The sequence below is a fragment of the Felis catus genome, chromosome D3 (genome assembly GCF_018350175.1).
Source record: "Felis catus isolate Fca126 chromosome D3, F.catus_Fca126_mat1.0, whole genome shotgun sequence".
Taxonomy (NCBI): Eukaryota; Metazoa; Chordata; class Mammalia; order Carnivora; family Felidae; genus Felis; species Felis catus.
The window spans coordinates 32,323,791-32,346,332 of NC_058379.1; the positions used below are offsets into that span (position 1 = coordinate 32,323,791).

Below are 22,542 nucleotides of genomic sequence, written 5' to 3' on the forward strand. Positions count from 1 at the left end.
CCATCACCACACATAGTTACACATTATTTTTCCCCCTATGATGAGAACTTTTAAAATTTACTCTCTCAGAATTATTAACTATGGTCACCATGCTGTACATTACATCCTCAGGACTTATTTTATAACTGTAAGTTTGTGCCTTTTGACTTCCTTCACCCATTTTGCCCACCCCCCTCCCTCTATCTTTGCCAACTACCCATCTCTTCTCTGTACAAAGAGGTTATTCTTTTTAAGTTTTTATTTAAATTCTATTTAGTTAACATATAGTGTAATATTAGTTTCAAGTGTACAATATAGTGAATGATTCAACACTTCCATACATCACCTGGTACTCATTACAACAGGTGCACTCCTTAATCCCCATCACCTATTTTCCATCCCCCACCCACCTCCCCTCTGGTAACCATGTTTGTTCTCTATAGTTAAAAGTCTGTTCAAAGAGATAATTTTTAAAAGGTGAAAATGTTACATGGATACATTGAAGATATGTTTTTGTTTTGAGAGAGAGAGAACGAGCAAGGGAGGGAGCAGAGGGAGAAAGAATTTTTTTAATGCATTTTTTTCAGTTTTTATTTATTTATTTTTTGAGAGAGAGAGGAAGAGCAGGGGTGGGCAGAGAGAGAGAGAGGGAGAGAGAGAGAACCTCAAGCAGTCTCCACACCGTCAACACAGAGCCTGTCGTGCGGCTCAAACTCACGAACTATGAAATCATGACCGGAACTAAAATTGAGAGTTGGATGCTTAACCAACTGAAACAGCTAGGCACCCTGAGAGAGAGAGACAGAGAGAGAACATTTTAAGCAGGCTCCATGCTCAGTGTGGAGCCTGACGTGGGGCTCAATCCCTGATCCTGGAATCATGACCTGAGCTGAAATCAAGAGTCAGACTCTCACCAACTGAACTATCCAGACACCCCTTGAAGATGTGTTTTGTAGCATTATTTATTTATACTATTGTATAATGAAATAAAGGGCTCATAAAGAAATGATGTATCAACTATATGGAATATTAGATAATCTCTAAAATTATAATTCTGTGAGTTTTTTAGCAATATGGAAAATTTCTGTATTAATAAATGGAAAAGAGACCACAAAGTTCTGCATATACTGGTATATGGGTAAAGAATGAAGGAAAATGTGGTAATTTGAAATAGTGTATTAGTGGTGGTGTGATTCAGAGTGAACCATTTAGCATCAGAAATTCTGTTCCTCTTATTTTTTACCATTTATATAATAAAAGATTATAAAATTCTAGTATATTAAGTATATTATTGGCCTTGAATAGTCTTACAGGTTATGCTTTCAGTGTTAATTTATAATTTAAAACAAAATGCAGCATGTTTCTGCAAATATAAAGTTTATACATAATAACCCCTGCTTATAAAAAGTTAGCAGTTTTTGGTTTGCCATGTAATGTCAGATTTTGCAAACTATTTTGAAAACTCCTCAGGGTAGAAAAGAATGGTACTGTAGAATGTGATTTAAAATAGAAACAAGCTTTATGTATTTAATTTTATTATGCCAGACTAGATTAACCCGGTGCAGAATTTGTCTTCATTTTCAAAATGCACATGTATTATAAATAGCCGATACAGGATAAATGTATTATTTTCATCTATGTATGAATGTGGCCTTGATTTAATGGAACATATGCAAGGGAGGGCAAGATGTTTGTTTGAGCTTGTCATTACTGAATTAGGATTTCTGTGAATATAGGTTAGTTGAGTGAATAAGATTCATAAGTCAAACTAGAGAGACTCCAAAGAAATTGCAGTTCTTTGTATTTCAGAATGTTGTGTTCTCTAAGTTTTGAAATTTGCTGGGAACATACTAATTTGTTGTTACTGATTTAAGAAAAAATTTAGTAATTTATACTAACTATATGATTCTAAATTTAGAGAAGATAGTCTTTGTACTTTTTGTTTTGTTATTAATTTCTTATGATAAATACGTGATTATACTCACTAGGCAAAACATTTTAGTTATATTAAGATAATATTGTACTTAGGTTTTGCAAATAAAATTCTGAACTTTGTGAACTGAACATTTTTAAAAACATTTGAATTTCAATAATCAAGAATAAATTGTGAGAAAATATTGGAGTCCGATGTTATCAACAGAGGACTATTATATGATAAATTCTAAAGCTCTCAGAAGATACCATTTTGGTTATGCCATTTTCTTTTCTGGGATAATAGAATTTACACACATCGCAATTATGTGTTTCTAAACAAAGGGTGACTTGGATTGCTAAATGCTTTGGAATTTGGAGTTTAAGCAAAAACTATTCTCAATGTGCCAAGGTTTTAAGAAAAACTTGATGGTATGTATAGTATTTTGACACCAATTAGGGTAAAAAACATCAGTAGATAATATATAAAATTTCTGAGTCACTGGCATACATCTTTGATGTGATATCAAATAAATTTTTTTCTTGTAGCTGGTGCATTGCTTCAAAAATACAGATACTAACTTATTTGACAAAAAAATGAAAATGTTTCAAAATGTTAGACAGTATTTATAAGGGGGCACCTGGGTGGCTCAGTAGGTTAACCGTCCGACTTTGGCTCAGGTCATGATATTACGGTTCGTGGGTTTGAGCCCTGCCTCGGGCTCTGTGCTGACAGCTCAGAGCCTGGAGCCTGCTTCAGATTCTGTGTCTCCCTCTGCCTCTCCCCTGCTCACACACTGTCTGTCTCTCTCTCAAAAATAAATAAACATTAAAAAAATTTTTTTAAAAAGAAAGTATTTGTAGGTTGTCTTTTTTTTTTTTTTTTTAAATCACATCTACCTAGTCAAGGTTTTCAGGTATTTTCAAGTTTTGTTGAAAATATGTAACAGGGTCCTATATGTTTAATGAAAACTTCAGAAAATTTATTTGGAGTCTAGCAATTGTATTAATGATTCTGTATAGGGAATCCAGATAATGGAGTTCTCAGATTGACTTTGAATTTTAATTTTATTTTAAATCACATATATATATTTTTTTTATTAAATCACATATTTTAAATCATTCTTGAAACTCAGGGTTCCAAGAGTCAGGGTTGAAACCTTGACTAGAAAACTAGAAAAGAGCCAGCTGGAAATTTTGAACCAAAAAATAAAATAACTGAAATAAAACTTGAGTGAATGGGTTTAATAGACTAAACAGTGCTGAAGAGAGAAAGAATGAAATGAAATATTGTCAGTGGAAAATACTCAGAATTGGGATGCTGGGGTGGCTTAGTGGGTTAACACTGGGACTTCGGCTCAGGTCATGGTTCATGAGTTCAAGCCCCACTTCAGGCTCTGTGCTGACAGCTCAGAGCCTGGGGCCTGCTTCAGATTCTGTGTCTCCTCCTCTCTCTGTCCCACCTCCACTTGTGCTCTGTCTCTCAAAAATGAATAAACATTAGAAAATACTCAGAATGAAGCACAAAGACACAAAAAGAATAAAAATATAGAATAGAGGGTCAGTTACAAAGGCAGTACATCTAATTAAAGTCCTAAAAGGAGAGCAAGTAAAAGGGAGGATGGAAGAAATATTTGAATACTAAAAATTAATACATACTAAGGTAACAACATAATTAATACTTAATAATTAATACAAATTAGGAATTTTCCAAAACCATGGAAAACACTATGCCACAGATTCAAGAAACTCCACAAATCAAGAGAAAAAAAAATGAAAATAACATTGTTTCCTTATAGTTAAACTGCTAAAACTTACAAACAAAATCTTAGAGGGAAAATGAGACTGCACCTTTACTTACTTCTCAATAAAAAGAGTGGAAACCAGAAGACGATTTGAATGATTCTTTAAAGCTCTAGAATAGAACCTAAATACCTTTCAAGAATAAAGGTGAAATAGATCTCTTTCTGACAAACACACACCAGGAGTGGCCTTGAGTAGGAGTTGGGGAGTCATCAGCCTTTAGGTGGCATTTAAAGCCGTTCTTAAAAATTTATTCATAGAACAAAGGCAGGTAGGTTAAGTAAGACATAACATAGTCCAGTCCTCTCCTTTTAGAAATAAACTGAAACCCAGCAATGTCAAATAAACTGTCCAAGGTCGTATAATATCATGTTGATAGAACCTACTCTTTTTCTCATTATGTTCCTCCATCCCCATATTGTCTCTTTTTTTGTAACTGTAAAAGATGGTTTTGTTGCATGCCTGCTGTGTACCATGTTGTATGCTAAAACACTTTAAAAACATGATTTTCTTGGGGCTCCTGGGTGGCTCAGTCGGTTAAGAGTCTGACTCTTGGTTTCTGCTCAGGTTGTGATCTCGCAGTTTCGCAGGTTCAAGCCCCGTGTCAGGCTCTGTGCCGACAGTGTGGAGCCTGCTTGGGATTCTCTCTCTCCTTCTCTCTCTCTCTCTCTCTCTCTCTCTCTCTCTCTCTCTCTCTCTCTTTCTGACCCAAATAAACTTTAAAAAATACGATTTTCTATAATACAAAAGTAATCCACATTCATTTAGAGTGCGTAAGAACTTGGCTTTTGGAGGTTGACTACATGGGTTCGATTCCACTTCGCTTGCCTACCTGTGTGATTTGAGTAAATTGCTTAGTTGTTCTAAATCTCAGTTTCCATATCCATAAATTGGCTTCTTGTGAGGATTAAATGAAATGCATTTAGGAACAAAGAACCAAATAAAAATCAAGCAGTTCATGGGCAGTGAAATAACCACTTGGATTATTTCTCCTCTGTGGGATTATTTCTCCTCTGTGTCAGTGGTGACTTTGTGGAATTTTGTTGGTTTTTGTTAAGTTTTTAACACATATTTTTTAAAGTTTATTTGTTTTGAGAGAGAGGGAAAGCGTGTGTGGGGGAAGGGCAGAGAGCAAGAGAGAGAGAGAGAATCCCAAGCAGGCGCTGTGCTGTCAGTGTTGAGTTCTACATGGGGCTTGATCCCACAAACTGTGAGATCAAGACCTGAGTCGAAATCGAGTCCAGACACTTAACTGACTGAGCCACCCAGGTGGCCTTAATACATATTTTAAATTGTGGTAAAATACACATAACATACAATTTATCTTTTAAATTATTTTATTTATTTTATTATAGGTTTTTAAAATTTTATTTATTTTGAGAGAGAGGAGGGGAGGAGCAGAGAGAGAGAGAAAGAATCTCAAGCAGGCTCTGTGCTGTCAGTACAGAGCCTGGCGTGGGGCTCAAACGCAGAAACCATGAGATCATGACCTGAGCTGAAATTAAAAGTCGGATGCTTAACTGACTGAGCCACCCAGGCGCCCCTAAATTATTTTAAAGTGTACAGTTTAATGGCATTAAGTGTGTTCACAATATTGTCCAGCCATCACCATTATCTAGTTCTAGAGATTTTTTATCACCTCACATGGAAAACCCTACTCATCACTTCTTATCCCTTGTCTTTCAGCCCCTGGCAACCACTAATCAGCTTTCTGACTTTGTGGATTTGTGTTTTCTGGGAATTACATATAAATGGAATCATACAATATGTGACCTTTTGTTGTCTGGCTTCTTTCACTTAGCATAATGTTTTTAAGGTTCATCCATGTTGTAGTGTGTATCAGTACTTTATTCCTTTTTATGAATGAATAAGATTCCACTATTTATACTACCTTTGTTTTTCTATGTATCAGTTCAGAACATTTGAATTTTTTCCACCTTTGTCTACTATGAAGAGTTGCTGGTATAAACATTGGTATCCAAGTTTTCGTTTGAAAATTTGCTTTTTTTTCTTTTTGATTTATAGTTGACTCTTGAACCAGTGCAGAGGTTAGAGACATCAACACCCTGCACAACTGAAAATTCACATGTAATTTTTGATTCCCCAAAAATTTAACTAAGCAAACCAACTGTTGACCAGAAGCCTTACAGATAACATGAATAGTCAATTAACACATATTTTGTATGTTAAATGTATTATATACTGTATTCTTAACAATAAAGTAAGGTAGAGAATGTTATTAAGAAAATCATGAGAAATTACATTTTATACTAAATGTATTTATATTTTAAAAATCTGCATGTAAATGCACCTGAACAGTTCAAACCCATGTTGTTCAAGGTCAACTGTATACTGAGGGGTTGGATTGCTGATCACATGGTAACTTTTTGATGAACCACCAAACTGTTTTTCATTGTGGCTTTACCTTTTACATTTCTACCAGCAATACATAAGGGTTCCAATTTCATCACATTCTCATCAACAATTATTTTCCATTTTTGGTTTGTTTGCTTTTATAGCTATCCTACTGGGTCTGAGTAGTATCTCATTGTGGTTTTGATTTACATTTCCCTAATAACTAATGATGTTGAGCATCCTTTTCTGTGCTTTTTGGTCAGTTGTATATTTTCTTTGGAAAAATGTCTGTTCAGGTCAGTTTTTACATTGGGCTGTCTTTTTCATTGTGTTTAAGAGTTCTTTATATATTCTGCAGAGCAGGCCCTTATCAGATATGTGATTTGCAAATATTTTCTTCTGTGCTGTGGGTCTCTTGAAAGTGTTCTTCGATGTACAAAATCTTTTAACTTTGATAAAGTCTAATTTATCCATATTGTTGTTACTTATGCCTTTGGTGTCATATCTAAAAAATCATTACCAAATCTATGAACGTGAAGGTTTATCCCTTCCTGTGTTGTCTTCTAAGAGTTTTATATTTTGGGGCTGCCTGGGTGGCTCAGTCAGTTAAGCATCTGACTTCAGCTCAGGTCGTGATCTCACAGTTCATGAGTTCGAGCCCTGCATTGGGCTCTGTGCTGACAGCTCAGAGCCTGGAGCCTGCTTCAGATTCTGTGTCTCCCTCTCTCTCTGCCCCTCCCTAGCTTGCACTCTGTCTGTCTCTGTCTCTTTCTCTCAAAAATAAATAAACATTAAGAGTTTTACATTTATTTACTTTTGAGAGACAGAAAGAGATAGAGCACAAGTGGGGGAGGGGCAGAGAGAGAAGGAGACACAGAGTCCTAAGCAGGCTCCAGGCTCTGAGCTGTCAGCACAGAGCTCGACACGGGGCTCAAACCCACAAACCACGAGATCGTGACCTGAGCTGAAGTCAGACGCTCAACCGACTGAGCCGCCCAGGCGCCCCAAAACATTAAGAGTTTTATATTTTGGGCTGTTAAGTTTAAGTGTCTGATCCACTTTGAGTTAATTTTTATAAATGGTATAAGATAGGGGTACAACTTCATTTTTTTACTTTTTAATTTTTTTTGTTGTTTTGTTTTTGTGTTTTTGCATGTGACTATCCAGTTTTCTCAGCATGATTTGTTGAAGAGACTGTTCTTTCCTAATTTAATGGTCTGGGCACTTTTGTCAAAAATTAATCAACCAAAGATATATGGGTTTATTTCTGGACTCTTAGTTGTATTCCACTAATCTATAGGTCTTTCCCTATATACCACACTGATTTGATTACAGTAATTCTGTAGTTTTGAAATAAGAAGTATGAGCCTTTCAATTTTGTTGTTTTGAAGATTGTCTTTGCTATTTGGGGCCCCTTGCAATTCCATATGAATTTTAGGATCAGCTTTTCTGTTTCTTCAAAAAAAGCCATGAGGATTTAGTTAGGGATTGCATTCAGTCTCTAGATCACTTTGTGTAATTATTGCCATCTTAACAATATTGTCTTCAAACCCATGAAATGTAGGATGTCTTTCCATATATTTGAGTCTTTCAGCAATATTTTTAGTTTTCAGTGTGTAAGTCTTCTACCTCCTTAGTTAAATTTATTCCTTAGCATTTGTTAATACTTTTATAAATGGAATTGCTTTCTTAACTTCATTTTCTTTTTTTTAACATTTAGATGAGTACTTTGTGCATTTTTCTATTTTTAATATAATTTGTTGTCAGGTCAGGTATCATATGTTGTATACAGTGTGCTCTTGGTTTCGGGAGTAGATTCCTGTGATTATCGCTTACATACAACACCCAGTGCTCATCCCAAGTGCCCTCCTCAATGCCCATCACCCATTTTCCTCTCTCCCCCACATTCCCTCCCCCATCAACTCTCAACTACCCTATGACTACTAGGAATTTATCCAAAAGATACAGGAGTGCTGATTCATAGGGGCACTTGTACCCCAGTGTTTATAACAGTGCTTTCAATAATAGCCAAATCATGGAAAGAGCCCAAATATCCATCAATTGATAAATGGATAAAGAAGATGTGCTTTATATATACAATGGAATACTACTTAGCAATGAGAAAGAATGAAATCCTGCCATTTGCAACAATGTGGATGGAACTAGAGGGTATTATGCTAAGTGAAATAAGTCAGTCAGAGAAAGATATCATGTTTTCACCCATAGATGGATCTTGAGAAACTTAACAGAAGACCATGGGAGAAGGGAAGTGGAAAAATAGTTTCAAACAGAGAGGGAGGCAAACCATTCATTTTTTGTTTGTTCATTGATACAGACATACACCTTTGTATGTGTGTGTTGATCGTGTATCCCACAACTTTGCTGAAATTGCTTATTAGCTCCAATAGTTATTTGTGAATTCCTTTGGATCATATATATATATGATTATATATCATATATCATATATATATATATGATTATGTCATATGCATTAAAAAACATTTTTAGACCTAGTTATTACTTTTATACTGGTGTTTTTTTCAAGTTGCTGGTCACAGCCTATTAGTGGAGCATGAAATCGATTTAGTGTGTAAGTTTTGTTTTGTGAAATTTTCGTGTATAAAACAGATGTATGCATGTATTTGAGTCCTTGTATAAAATATATTTCTTACTGGGAATTATACTCGAAAATATTATGCCGTATTTCACACCATGTAATTAGAATGTAAAATTATGGGATTGGTTAGATGAACATGAAACTCTTAGCAGTTGCTTTTCATTACCTTGGATATAAAATTGTATATTGGAAGCTGTCTTCTGTGTATAAAAGTAAGTATGCAGAAAAATACTCTGTTCATTGGTAGCTCTGTGAAAAACAAGCTTGTGAGTTTTTTTAAAGTTTTAATTTAAATTCCCGTTAGTTAATGTGCAATGCAACGTTAGTTTTGGGTGTACAGCATAGTGATTGAACACTTCCATGTATCACCTGCTGCTCATCAGAGGTACACTCCTTAATCCCCATCACGTATTTCATCCATCCTTCCCCCTACCTTCCCTCTGGTAACCGTCAGTTTGTTCTGTAGTTAAGAGTCTGTTCCACGTTTATCTCCCCCCACCTTTGCTCATCTGTTTGTTTTTAAATTCCACATATGAGTGAAATCTTATGGTATTTGTCTTTGACTGACTTATTTCATTTAGCATAATACTCTCTAGAACCATCCATGTTGTTACAAATGGCAAGATTTCATTCTTTTTTATGACTAATATTCCATTGTATAGCTTGTGAGATTTTTGTTTTTTGTGCTTTCTGATAAATCAATTCTTAGCCTCCTTTTGGGTACTGTGGAGAAAATTTCTTACTGAAACCCAAGGTATTTTTCTTGAGAAGAATATACTTTATTAAATATAGTAATCTAATAAATGACATGTGATACTTATTACAAATGAAAATAACAGAAGGCACATTATGAAGGATAGTATAATCTACAAAGACATCTTTTATTTTCCAATGGATAGAAATGATTAAAATACAATAAAATGTGGGGGCGCCTGGGTGGCACAGTCGGTTAAGCGTCCGACTTCAGCCAGGTCACGATCTCGCGGTCCGTGGGTTCGAGCCCCGTGTCAGGCTCTGGGCTCATGGCTCAGAGCCTGGAGCCTGTTTCCGATTCTGTGTCTCCCTCTCTCTCTGCCCCTCCCCCGTTCATGCTCTGTCTCTCTCTGTCCCAAAAATAAATAAACATTGAAAAAAAATTAAAAAAAATACAATAAAATGTATATTTTCAGTAATTGTATTAATGTCAAATTTACTGAATATAGTAAAGAATTAAGGGAGAACCTACATCTTTTTGAAGAAAATGAAGTCCCATAAAACATAACTATAGTACATGGTTACAAAATTATTACTTTACAAAAAAGCAAAATTATTCCCATGCACTAGACCCTTGATAGGATATCTTTCCAATCTAATATATTAAATGGCATTTGAGTTTTCTAAATTGTTGTGCATCTTTTACCCACTGGTAGTTTGGGGGGATTATGGACTATGTATGGTAAAAGACATCGAGACTGGAGATACGACCAGCAGACTTATTCTGCCCTCAGCTCTCTTTGCTGCAGTCTCCATTTACTGATGGAGCGTCTTCCCTGTGGTCCACATGTCATCCCAACAGTCTTTTTATTGCATTACACAATTCAGCATGTATTGGGATGAGCCTGGGCTTCAGAAACCCATAAAACTATGTTTAATTCTTCTCCGTCATGTCAACTTCTGACTGTGGACAAGTCACTTGAGTCCTCTTAGCTTTAGTTTCCTTTGCTGTAAAATGGAGATAATTCCGGGCTACACTGAAGAGTAAATGATATTATGCTGTGTATATGACATGTCAAATATAGTGCCTGGCATGGTAAAAAATAAATGACAGCTATTAAAATACCTGCATTATGATTAGCACTCAGTAAATGGTAGTTCCCTTTCTACTTCCAACCAAAACTTTTATATATGTCCTATCATTTTCAAATAGAAGCTAACTAATTTTACTAAGCTCATCTGTACTATTGGCCGTTTGTTAGTGGACCACTTTTTCCATATAATTTTACTGATGATTTGGTGATGCATTAGGCTTTGGATGATGGGGATTGTCTTACTGTCTGATATAAAAATAGGAATATACTGGGTATGTCTGTCTTTTAGGTACCAAAAACCCAAAATAATAAATGAGCCCTATTGTTTTATTTTCTTCTTCTGTAGTTATGTGCTGCTCATCTGCCAACTGAATCAGAGGCACCAAATCATTATCAGGCAGTATGTCGTGCACTGTTTGCAGAAACAATGGAGCTGCATACATTTCTGACTAAAATTAAGAGTGCAAAGGAGGTGAGTACTACTGCTTTCATATTTATTGGTATTGTGGAAAATTAACTTGAATTTTCAACACTGTCTGTCATATTATTTAAAATATTTCTTACCATCCTTATGATGGTAATATGATGTTTATTCCTAGGTATTTTATTATTTTTGATGCAATTGTAAGTGGGGTTATTAATTTCTCTTTCTGATGCTTATTAGTGTATAGAAGTGCATTGATTTTATATTCCGTGACCTTAACTGAATTCATTTTCAGTTCTGGTAGTTTTGGGGTGTAATCTTTAGGGTTTTCTAGAAATAGTATCATGCTATGTGCAAATAGTGAGTTTTACTTCTTCCTTGCTCATTTGGATGCCTTTTATTTCTTTTTCTTGTCAGATTGCTGTGGCTAGGACTTACAGTACTATGTTGAATAAAAGTGATGAAAGTGGACATCCTTGTGTTGTTCCTGCTCTTAGGGGAAGAGCTATTAGTTTTTCAGTATTGAGTATGATATTATCTGTGGGTTTTTCATGTATGGCCTTTATTATGTTGAGGTGTATTCCCTCTGAATGTACTTTGTTGAGGATTTTTATCATGAAAGGATGTTGTGTTTGTCAGATGCTTTTTATGCATCTATTAAAATGATCATATGTTTTTTTATCGTTTTTCTTATTGATGTGATTTATTATGTTGATTGATTTGTGAATATTGAACTACTTTTTTGCATCCCAGGAATAAATCCCACTTCATCGTGGTGAATGACTTTTTAAATGTAGTGTTGGATTCAGTTTGCTAGTATTTGTTAAGGAGTTTTGCATCTATGTTCATCGGAGATACTGGCCTGTGGTTCTTTTTTTTTGTGCTGTCTTTATCTGGTTTTGGTATCAGGGTAATGCTGACCTCACAGAATGAATCTGGAAGTTTTCTTTTATTTTTTGGAATAGTTTGAGAAGAATAGGTATTAATTCCTCTTTACATGTTTGGTAGAATTTACTTATGAAGCTCTCTGGTCCTGGATTTTTGTTTGTTGGGAGTTTTTTGATAACTTACTCAATTTCATTAGTGATAATTCATCTGTTCACAGATGTCTTCCTAATTCAGTTTTGGAAGGTTGTATATTTCTAGGAATTTATCCATTTCTTCTAGGTTGTCCAATTTGTTGGCATATAATTTTTGATAATATTCTCTTATCCTTTGTATTTCTGTGGTGTCAAGTTGTTATTTCTTCTCTTTCATATCTGATTTTGTTTAAAATTATATCTGTTCTAGGGGCACCTGGGTGGCTCAGTTGGTTGAACGTCCAACTTCAGCTCAGGTCATGATCTCACAGTTTGTGGGTTCGAGCCCCACATCAGGCTCTGTGCTGACAGCTCAGAGCCTAGAGCCTGCCTTGGGTTCTCTGTCTCCCTCTCTCTCTACCCGCCCCCCCCCCCCCCACTCATGCTCTGTCTCTGTCTCAAAAAAATGAATAAACCTTAAAAAAATTTTTTTTAAATAAAATTAAATCTGTTCTTTCTTTTTAAAAGAATCTGTTTTTTTAAATGCAAGTGTATGAATCCATTTTATTAAGCAAAGATTTTTTTTAATTATTTTTTTTAAGTTTATTTATTTTGAGAAAGAGAGAGCACAAGTGGGAGAGGGTCAGAGAGAAGTAGAGACAGACCCCAAGCAGGGTCTGCAGCATCAGTGCAGAGCCTGATGCGGGACTCGAACTCACGAACTGTGAGACCATGACCTGAGCCAAGATCAAGAGTTAGATGCTTAACCAACTGCTCCACCCAGGTGTCCCTAAGCAAAGATTTTCATAAAGCTTCCTTACAAATGAGAAATGTTCAATCAATTTCCCATATGACTTGCTTTTCACTATCTTTCTGCCACTCTTTTTCCATTTTAAAAGATGCGGTACCTATTTCAGGAAAGGATAAGGACTCAGGAAGTAGGCTACACATTTGATAATTGAACTATTTTATAGTGGATTTGGATAAATATCTAATGGAGGTAGTTGGAATTAATATTCATATAATTGATGATCTCATTTTAGCTATTTTCTTACATTATTATTCATCACTGTGACTTAAAATGTTATGTGTAGAGTCCAAATGAACCATTTTAATTTATTTACAAGCTGAATCACCATAGTGTACATCACACAGATGGTTGTGAAGATTCATGAGCTCTATATAAAGCAGTGCAGCATCTGGCACACAGTAAGAGCTCAGTACATGATAGGTGGTGGGTATCATTTCTTTTATGACTAAAGTACAGAGTTTATGTGAAGCACTAGTTTAAAACTTATGATGACACACAGTTTGGGGAGGGATACAAATGGCATATGTAAGAGTGGAAGGAAAATTTTAACCTATACTAGACTTATAAGACTAATTAGTTCTGGTAATAAGTGACAGATGTGTCATCCTTAATAAACCACCTTAAATAAATCCATTGTTTATGTCTGAATAAGAGCTCTAAGCATTCCTCTTCTGTCCTAGCCGGGATACTGCTTACAGTCTGTCTTTTTGTTACAGGCCAGTGAAAACCTGTTTATTTTTTTAGATTTTATAGAGTTAGACCAAGAAGAAAGTCTTCAGTGGGGTGGAAAAGGTGGAAAAATAACTATGTGTTATTTGAAGAATAATTAAAAATGCATCATGGGCTAGCTTTTCCTCCTGGATACAACCAGAGGATGTAAGATCCGTTTAAAAGTTTCAGAGTAAACATCCGAAAGTACATTCTCAATTACTCAATTATTACGTAGTAGAAAAGATTACTTTTTAAGCTTGTAATTATCTTCCCCAGTTTGTTAAGTTTGAGATTACCTTCTCCAGAGAACAAGTATTACTTTTAGGGTGTAAGTATAGTCCTGTGGGGTTAGCGTAAATTAAATGTACTGTTGAAGTTCTTCCAACCCACACATTCTCAGGAACCGTTTCTGAGCATAAAGAAATGTATTAATAAGTTTTTCTTATTCTTATATTATTTTTTCTACTCCATCACAATGTGAGCTAAAAAAAAAAAGATATTTTTTGCTCTTCATTAGAACTTTGCTTTGTCAAACACACCCCAAGAAATTTAAACATTATCAAATTTTATTTAAATAAAAATCTCACAAGCAGAGTAAAATACAAGTGGTTAGTCGCTGTGTGGCAGTGCCCACAGAGACCAGCCAGACCAAGGCCGGGGACCCTGGAGTTCCAGCCCCACCTCACCACGTCACCGTCTGGCACCACCCCAGATTTAGGTCTTTGTAAATATCAGTTCTGGCCTGTTTTCTCATCTCTTACTCTGTTTCCCCTCTTTGTTGATCTCTCTTGCCCCTTTCCATTTTTCTCTGGAAACTGCTCCATTTTTAGAGAGAACTCCTCAGAGCCCTCAGGCTCTTCTCAGGCTTGCTCATCTGAGGGTAGTCCTTTCTGCTACTTCCCCCTTTCTGAAAGCTGTTCTTTCCTGCATAACTTTGTATATTTGTGCCTTGTGAGTTAGTAATACTCCGTCTCTGCTCTGCTGTTTCCAAACAACTGCTGTTCTTAACTTGCACAGAAAGCTCATGCCATCTACTTCTGTTCTTCTTTTCTTTTCTTTTTTTTTAAAGTTTATTTATTTATTTTGAAGGAGAAAGAGAGAATGTGTGAGCAGGAGAGGAACAGAGAGAGAGAGAGAAGGAGAATCCTAAGCAGGCTCCGCGCTGACTGTATGGAGCCCATTGCAGGGCTCAAACTCACGCTCCCCAAGATCACTACCTGAGCCGAAGTTAAGAGTCCAGTGCTCAACTGACTGAGCCACCCAGATACCCCAGGTTCTGTTATTCTTAAACCCATTGTCACTGTCATCTGCCACCATCTTGTGTGCGTTCTTTGATAAAAAGAAACTCTAGCTCTGTGTCCTTGACTTCCCCTCTACTTCACTACTCTGCTTACCTGAACACACTTCTGGCCTCAGAACCACCTATAATCATTCCACCTTAGAAATCATGGACTCTTATCCTCCACTTCCTAACTGTAACTTCTGCTTTTCGAGCTCTTTCCCTCATTGCCACCTGAGCTCATCTTCCAATCTCTCGACTCCCCCATTTTTCTTCCAGTTCATTAGCCCTTCCTGGATGTATGTACTTTCCTGCGTGAACTAGGTTCAGTCACTTTAACAGGAGTTCAGGTCACATGTCCAAACCGGATTGTTGCACTAACCTCCCACCAGTCCCCTTGTCACTGTGAATCCTCTTCGTCAAGTTCATCTTTCACATTGTCTGTGAATGATTTTTGTAGATTACAGATCTGACCTGAGGAGTCCAGTCACACAGGTATGTGATCTTTCAGGCCTGACCCTAGGCTGGTTTTCCCTGGCAAATCCCAATAGGGGAAGGTGCCCTCCCACACATGACTTGGTGCATAGCCAGGGTTCTGCACACTGGTTTTCTGGAGGGAGTGGCAAGAACAGTGAGCATCCCCACTGGGTCAGCCATGTTCATTCACACATCTGCATCCCTAGCCCAGGCACCTTCACCAGGTCCTTGGCTGACATGCTTTCCTCCACTCTGGCTCATAACTTTCCATTTCTGCCCTTCCTTCTTTACCTCCCACCAGCCCCTGGTCCATAAAATGGCTGGAGCCTTTTGTCCAGTACTCCTCAGCAGTGAGGGGATTTTTCCCCACTTGCCTGAATGTCACCTAACTTTTGCCCAGTGTCATTCTGTGGGGGGAAATATGGAACAAGAGGAGCAAAACATCCTTTTTGGCCTCTTGTTTGCACTGTTGCATCCAGTGAATTAAGGCTTGATTGGTACTTTCAGTTCAGTTCATTCTACCTGACCTTAAGACCCCTGGTAGCTGAAAAGAACCATGTTGCTTCCCTGATTAATATGGTTCCCCATCAACTATAGAGTAAAATTAAAACTTTTCTATTGCACACAGGGCCTTTCATAGTGTTTCCCCTCCTTATATTTTTATTGTCCTTTTTAACAGTATCCAATCAAAATTACTTATAGTTTCTGAATATGTCATGCTATTGTAGGTCTGTGTCCTTTGCACATTCTGTTCTTTCTGCCTGGAATTCTCTTCTCCCATTGTCTGCCTGGTGAACTCCTATTTATCCATCTAAACCCTGCTTCCATATTGCCTTCTTTGTGAAATATTCATGACCTCCCTCCAGCCCAACAGAGTTTTATGCCCTCCACTATCTCTGTATCTTATTCATCTTTCAGTCATGCACTTCTCATACTCTATAGTAGTTATTTGCTTACGTCTTTGTGGTTTTTTTCCTCCACAGCTGGACCAGATCCTTCTTGAGATAAATGACTGTGTTTCAAATCATCTTTATGCCAATGACTCTTAATGTAGTATATGCACATAGGAAACAGTCCAGAAATACTTGTTGAACTGAAACAATTTATACATTATATCTGTGTTTCCTAGAACTGCAGAGGTTTTCAACTTGTTGAAAGAAGTCAGTTTTGAAAGCATTTGTGATGATTAGAAACCTTTTGGCCAAAGTATTTCTAGTAAAAGGAGAACTTTTATGGGAATATAGATGAGGTCTTAGAGTGCTCTTGCTGTTCTTTAAATTTATACATAAAATTTCATTTAATAATGAATCTTGATAGGACAAGCTATAGAATATGTGGAAATCCTGAACTTAAGAACATTCTGTACCATTTAATTACAGATTTTATGTTACATAAATTGCTTGTCAACACTGAGGTTTTAGAAGTAAAGTCTTAACATGGTCCAAGTGGATTTGTTTTTCCTCTGCAATGTGTGCTGCTTTCTTGAATTTTCATATATGTTCATGTATGTATGATAGTCATTTTAACCTTTTCTCAAGAGTACTAAATTCACACTAGTAATAAAATAGTCTGCTAATTTGAATATTTTTTCTAAAGATCTTAAAGTACTTTATACAGACAGGCATACCTCATTGTGTTTCAGAGATACTGTGTTTTTTTTGTTTTTTGTTGTTGTTGTTTTTCTTTTAACAAATTAAATGTTTGTGGCAACCCAGTGTAGAGCAAGTCTATCCGTGATATTTTTCCAACAGTATTTGCTCACTTCATGTCTCTATGTCACATTTTGGTAATTATTGCAATATTTCAGACTTTTTCATTCCTGTCATGTTTGTTAATGATAATCTATGATCAATGGTATTTAATGCTATTATTGTAATCGTGGGTACCACAAACTGTGCCCATATAAGGCAGCAAACTTAATTGATACATGTCTGTTCTGACTACTCCACTGACTGCCTGTTTCCCCATCTCTCTCCCTCTCCTTGGGCATCCCTATTCCCTGAGACACAAAAATGTTGAAATTAGGCCAATTAATAACTGTACAGGGGCCTTTTAAGTAAGCCATACAGATAAAGACAGATACCATATGTGTTCACTCCTATGTGGATCCTGAGAAACTTAACAGGAACCCATGGGGGAGGGGAAGGAAAAAAAAGAGAGAGAGAGGTTAGAGTGGGAGAGAGCCAAAACATAAGAGACTCTTAAAAACTGAGAACAAACTGAGGGCTGATGGGTGGTGGGAGGGAGGGGAGGGTGGGTGATGGGTATTGAGGAGGGCACCTGTTGGGATGAGCGCCGGGTGTTGTATGGAAACCAATTTGACAATAAATTTCATATATTTAAAAAATATTGTTCAAGTGAAGGGAAGAGTTGCACGTCTCTCACTTTAAATCAAAAGCTAGAAATCATTAAACTCAGTGAGGAAAGTATGTCCAAAGCCAAGATGGGCTAAAAGCTGGGCCTTTTGTGCCAAACAGTTAGCCATGCTGTGAATGCAAAGGGAAAGTTCTTAAAGGAAATCAAAAGTACTGCTCCAGTGAATACATGAACAATAAGAAAGCAAAACAGCCTTATTGCTGATACGGATAAAGTTTGAGTGGTCTCCATAGAACGGTCATAACGTTCCCTTAAGCCAAAGCCTCATCCGGAGACCCTAAATCTTTCCAGTTCTTTGAAGCTGAGAGAGGTGAGGAAGATGCAGAAGAAAAGTTTCAAACAAGCAGAGGTTAGTTCATGAAGTTTAGGGAAAGAAGCTGTCTTCGTAACGTAAAAGTACAAGTTGAAGCAAGTATTGATATAATAGCTGTAGCAGGTTATCCAGAAGGTCTAACTAAGGTAATTCTCATCTATTAGAAGAAGATGCCAGATAGCTGGAGAGGAGAAGTCAGTGCCTGGCTTCAGAGCTTCAAAGGACAGCTGACTCTTTTGTTTGTGGCTATGCAGCTGGTGACTTTAAATCGAAGCCGGTGCTCATTGACCATTCTGAAAATGCTAGGGCTCTTAAGAATTATGCTGACTCTACTTTGATGTGTTCTATAAATGGCATAACAAAGCCTGGATGACATCACGTCTGTTTACAACATGGTTGATGAAATATTTTAAGTCCATTGTTGAGACCTAGAAAAAAAGAAAGAAAGAGATTCCTTTCAAAATATTACTGTTGACTGACAATGCCCCTGGCCACCCAAGAGCCCTGATGATATCCAGTGAGATTAGTGTTGTTTTCGTGCCTGCTAACACAACATCTATTCTGCAGCTCATGGATCAACGAGCAATTTCAGCTTATAAGTTTTGTTATTTGAGAAATACATTTCGTAAGGCTATAGCTGCAATAGATAGTAATGCCTCTGATGGATCTGGACATCAGTTGAAAACCTTCTGGGGGTGCCTGGGTGGCTCAGTCATTTTGAGCATCCGACTTTGGCTCAGGTCATGATCTGATAGTATATGGGTTTGAGCCCTGTGTCAGGTTCTGTTCTGACAGCCAAGAGCCTGGAGCCTGCTTTGGATTCTGTGTCTCCCTCTCTCTCTGCATCTCCCCCACTCATACTCTGTCTCTCTCACTCTGAAAAATAAACATGTAAAAAAATTAAAAGAAAACATTCTGGAAAGTATTCACCATTCTAGATGACATTAAAAACATTTGTGATTTATGGGAAGAGGTAAAAATATTGACATTAACAGGAAATGGGATGAAGTGGATTCCAACCCTCATGGATGGATGACTTTAAGGTGTTCAGGACTTCAGTGGAGGAAGTAACTACAGATGTTACTCTGTAACAAGAGAGAACTAGAATTGGAAGTGGAGCCTGAAAATGTGACTGAATTGCTATAATCCCACAATAAAACTTTAATGGGGGAGGAGGTGCTTCTTATGGATGAGCAAAGGAAGTGGTTTTTGAAAAACTGTTTTATTTCTATATAGTTGGCACACAGTGGTCCATTAGTTTCAGGTGTACAACATAGTGATTCAACATTTCTATACATTATGCTGTGCTTACCACAAGTGTAGTTACCACCTGTCAGCATACAACACTATTAAAATATCAGAAAGTAGTGTTTTTGGAGATGGAATCTACTCCTGGTGAAGATGCTGTGAATATTGTTGAAATGACAAAAAGAATTTAGACTTTGACATAACTTAGTTGATAAAGCAGTGGCTGGGTTTGAGACGACTGACTCCAATTTGGGAGGAAGTTCTGTGGGTAGAATACTATCAAACAGCATCACATACTGCAGAGAAATTCTGAAAGGAAGAGTCAGTTGATGCAGCAAACTTCATTGTTGTTTTATATTAGAGACACTGCCACAGCCACCCCAACCTTCAGCAGCCACCACCCTGATCAGTCAGCAGCCATCAACATTGAGGGCAGGATCCTCCACCAGCAAAAAGATTACAACTTGCTGAAACTTCAGATGATGGTTAGCATTTTTTTAGCAATAAAAATATTTTTTTATTTTTTTAAATGTTTGTTTATTTTTGAAAGAGAGAGACAGAGCATGAGTGGGGGGTGGGGCAGAGAGAGAGGGAGACACAGAATCCAAAGGCAGGCTTCAGGCTTTGAGCTGTTAGCACAGAGCCCGACGTGGGGCTCAGACTCATGGACCGTGAGATCATGACCTGAGCTGAAGTTGGACTCTTCACCGATGGAACCACCTAGGCACACCAGCAATAAAATATTTTTAAATTATATACATTGTTTTTGTAGACCTACTACTATTGCACATTTAATAGACTGAAATATAGTGTAAACATAGCTTTTATATATACTGTGAAAACAAAAATATTCACGTGACTCACATTATTGTGGTATTTGCTTTATTGTGGTGGCTTGGAACCAAACCCGCAATATCTATGAGGTATGCTTATACATTTAAGAATCAGACAGTATTTCAGGGGTGCCTGGGTGGCTCACTTGGTTAAGTGTTTTGACTTCGGCTCAGGTCAGGATCTCCCAGTTCATGGGTTTGAGCCCCACATCAGGCTCTGTGCCGACAGCTCAAAGCCTGGAACCTGCTTTGGATTCTGTGTCTCCCTCTCTCTCTGCCCCTCCCTGACCCGCTTCTGTCTCTCTCTCTCTCAAAAATGAATAAACATTAAAAAATAACAGAATGTATAAAGAATCAGATAATATTTCTTCTGTACCTGTGAGTTAGTATGTATCAAGTGGAATTTTCAAAGTGATGACCTCTGATTTAATAAGTTGATTATCTGATCATCAGTGATGTTTCACATTACATTTTATCTGTGTGTGTGGGCACGCATGTGTGTGTAAAATTAGGGTAAATTCGTAGTATCAAAACATTGGGAAAAAAATATTTGAGCTTAGTTGCTGATAATGTTCCTGATTTCACAGACCAAAAATACTTCATGTTAAATTTCTTATATGCTCAACTGACAATGTATTAGAATATAAGTAAAACCCCTAACCTGTTCCCAAGTGTTAACTAGTTGTTCTATGACATAATTATGCTTATTAGACCTGGCTTACTTTAGAAAGCTCAGAGCTTTGTAGTGCATCATCTATATGGAATACAAACTCACTTTTATTCTAATCTTTTTATGATGTGATGATTTCCTTCTTAATGAATGAGATCCATTAAGGTTATTCTCTGAATGATAGAGAAGTTTTGGATAGACCTGCTGTTACTGTGTCTCAAAAGCAATTTGATATTCTTGAAAGTAGGCACATATTACTGTGTCCCATAAGCAATTTGATATCCTTGTATGTAATTATAGATGAAGGGACAGGCTAAACAATCCATTTAGTGCATCAGGTTGTATGAAAGAAGAGACAGCCCAGGTCCTATTGCCAGTAACCCACCACCACCCAAACTCTACCAGCAAGTGTGGCCAGTGAGCATGTGTGCTGGAGAGTAGAGAATTTAGCGTGGCAGTTTCAAATGTAAATTTTTTGTTGTAGAAAAGGAAGTTATATTAATGGTAGTGTCCTTTGCTCCATTGCTGTCTAGGTAGTGTTTGATCATCAGTCCCTGTGTTGTTATTGTTGAATGAAATTATTTATCGGTTCCTCAAACTGTGATCCCTACTGCTTTCCTGTATTATTCCTACAGCTATAAAATGGCCTCTGTCGCTTACTCCATTTAATCCTAATGAACAGTCCTGTGACTCTTACTTTGCAAATTGGCAAACTAAGGCTTACAGAGATTGGGGGCTAACACAGAAGCTGTCAGCACTTCTGACACCAGCGTTTCCATCTTCATCCTCATCTTCATCCCCGTAAAGATGCTCAAAGGTTTCCTCTAAGAATAGTCACATACGATAGACTATATTGGAACAAAGTTGAAGAGAGTTCCTAAAATGGAGATGTATGCTTTGATATAGGCTTCTGAGCAGGATTGGAAAGAAATTTATGGGAGCCAGAGAGAATAAAATTTGGAGCTGGGGAGAAGAGGGTAAATGAGAGAACATTGTGTGTGTGTGTGTGTGTGTGTGTGTGTGTGTGTGTGTGTCTGTCTGTCTGTCTGTCTCACACATGCACACTAATGGGATGGAAGGAAGGAAGGTATCATGTTAAGTTTAGGTATGAAATAATATGGAGGTGTGAAATGGGAAGAGACAGAAGTGTGATAGAAATGTCGAAGACTGAAATAAAATCATTTTAAGATTAGAAGTCAGTTGATTTTATTCCAGTATGTTCCTAGCATGCTCTAACCATCATTGCCTCCTTGTTGAGAGTGTGTAGTGTGCTTGCCCCCAACCCCAAATCTACAGTAAATATGTTGCTTCACAATAGAATATTTACTATATTTCTTTAATTTAACTTTAGAGTGAGAGAGAGAGTGCGCAAGTGGGGGAGAGGGGCAGAAGGAGAGAGAGAGAGAGAGAGAGAGAGAGAGAGAGAGAGAGAGAGAGAGAGAATGTGCAGCAGGCTCTGTGCTCAGCACAGAGCCCAATCCCATGACCCTGAGAGCATGACCTGAGCGGAAATCAAGAGATGTTCAGCCAACTGAGCTACCCAAGCACCCTGACGCTGATCATTTTTAAAAGCCCCTTTGTTATTGGTGAATCATTTTCTTTCACTCATTATTCATGGGACATCAGTTATATAGCTTTTGCTAGATTTCTGTTCATTTATCTTTAGAAAGGGAGGAGAGGGCAATTAGGTATGTTAAGGCCCCTGTAATCGTTAACTTCGCTCCAGAAAGTACAACTCATTGGGCTAAATCTTTGTTTTATTCATTCTCATTTTTTTTAAGTCTTGTTGTATAGGCAAAATGTATACTGATAAACATTTTAAGTGCATGCCCAGTAAAATTTGCTATGAAGTTATTATATACTATTATACATCATATTTTAAACTTGAGATGGATTTTATAGGAAAGCAATTCACTGTTGAAGATTTTA

General features: G+C 37.1%; 1 protein-coding gene across 11 annotated transcripts in view; it reads left to right on the forward strand.

Annotated features, from left to right (window-relative positions):
* Window positions 1–22,542, forward strand: part of SPIRE1 (spire type actin nucleation factor 1) — a 201,446-nt gene that overhangs the window by 91,207 nt on the left and 87,697 nt on the right. For all 11 annotated transcript variants that reach the window (XM_045041860.1, XM_045041861.1, XM_045041858.1 and 8 more), the window contains one exon: window positions 10,799–10,924. In XM_045041860.1, coding sequence (XP_044897795.1) covers window positions 10,799–10,924 — 126 coding nt within the window. The remainder of the gene's footprint in view (window positions 1–10,798; window positions 10,925–22,542) is intronic.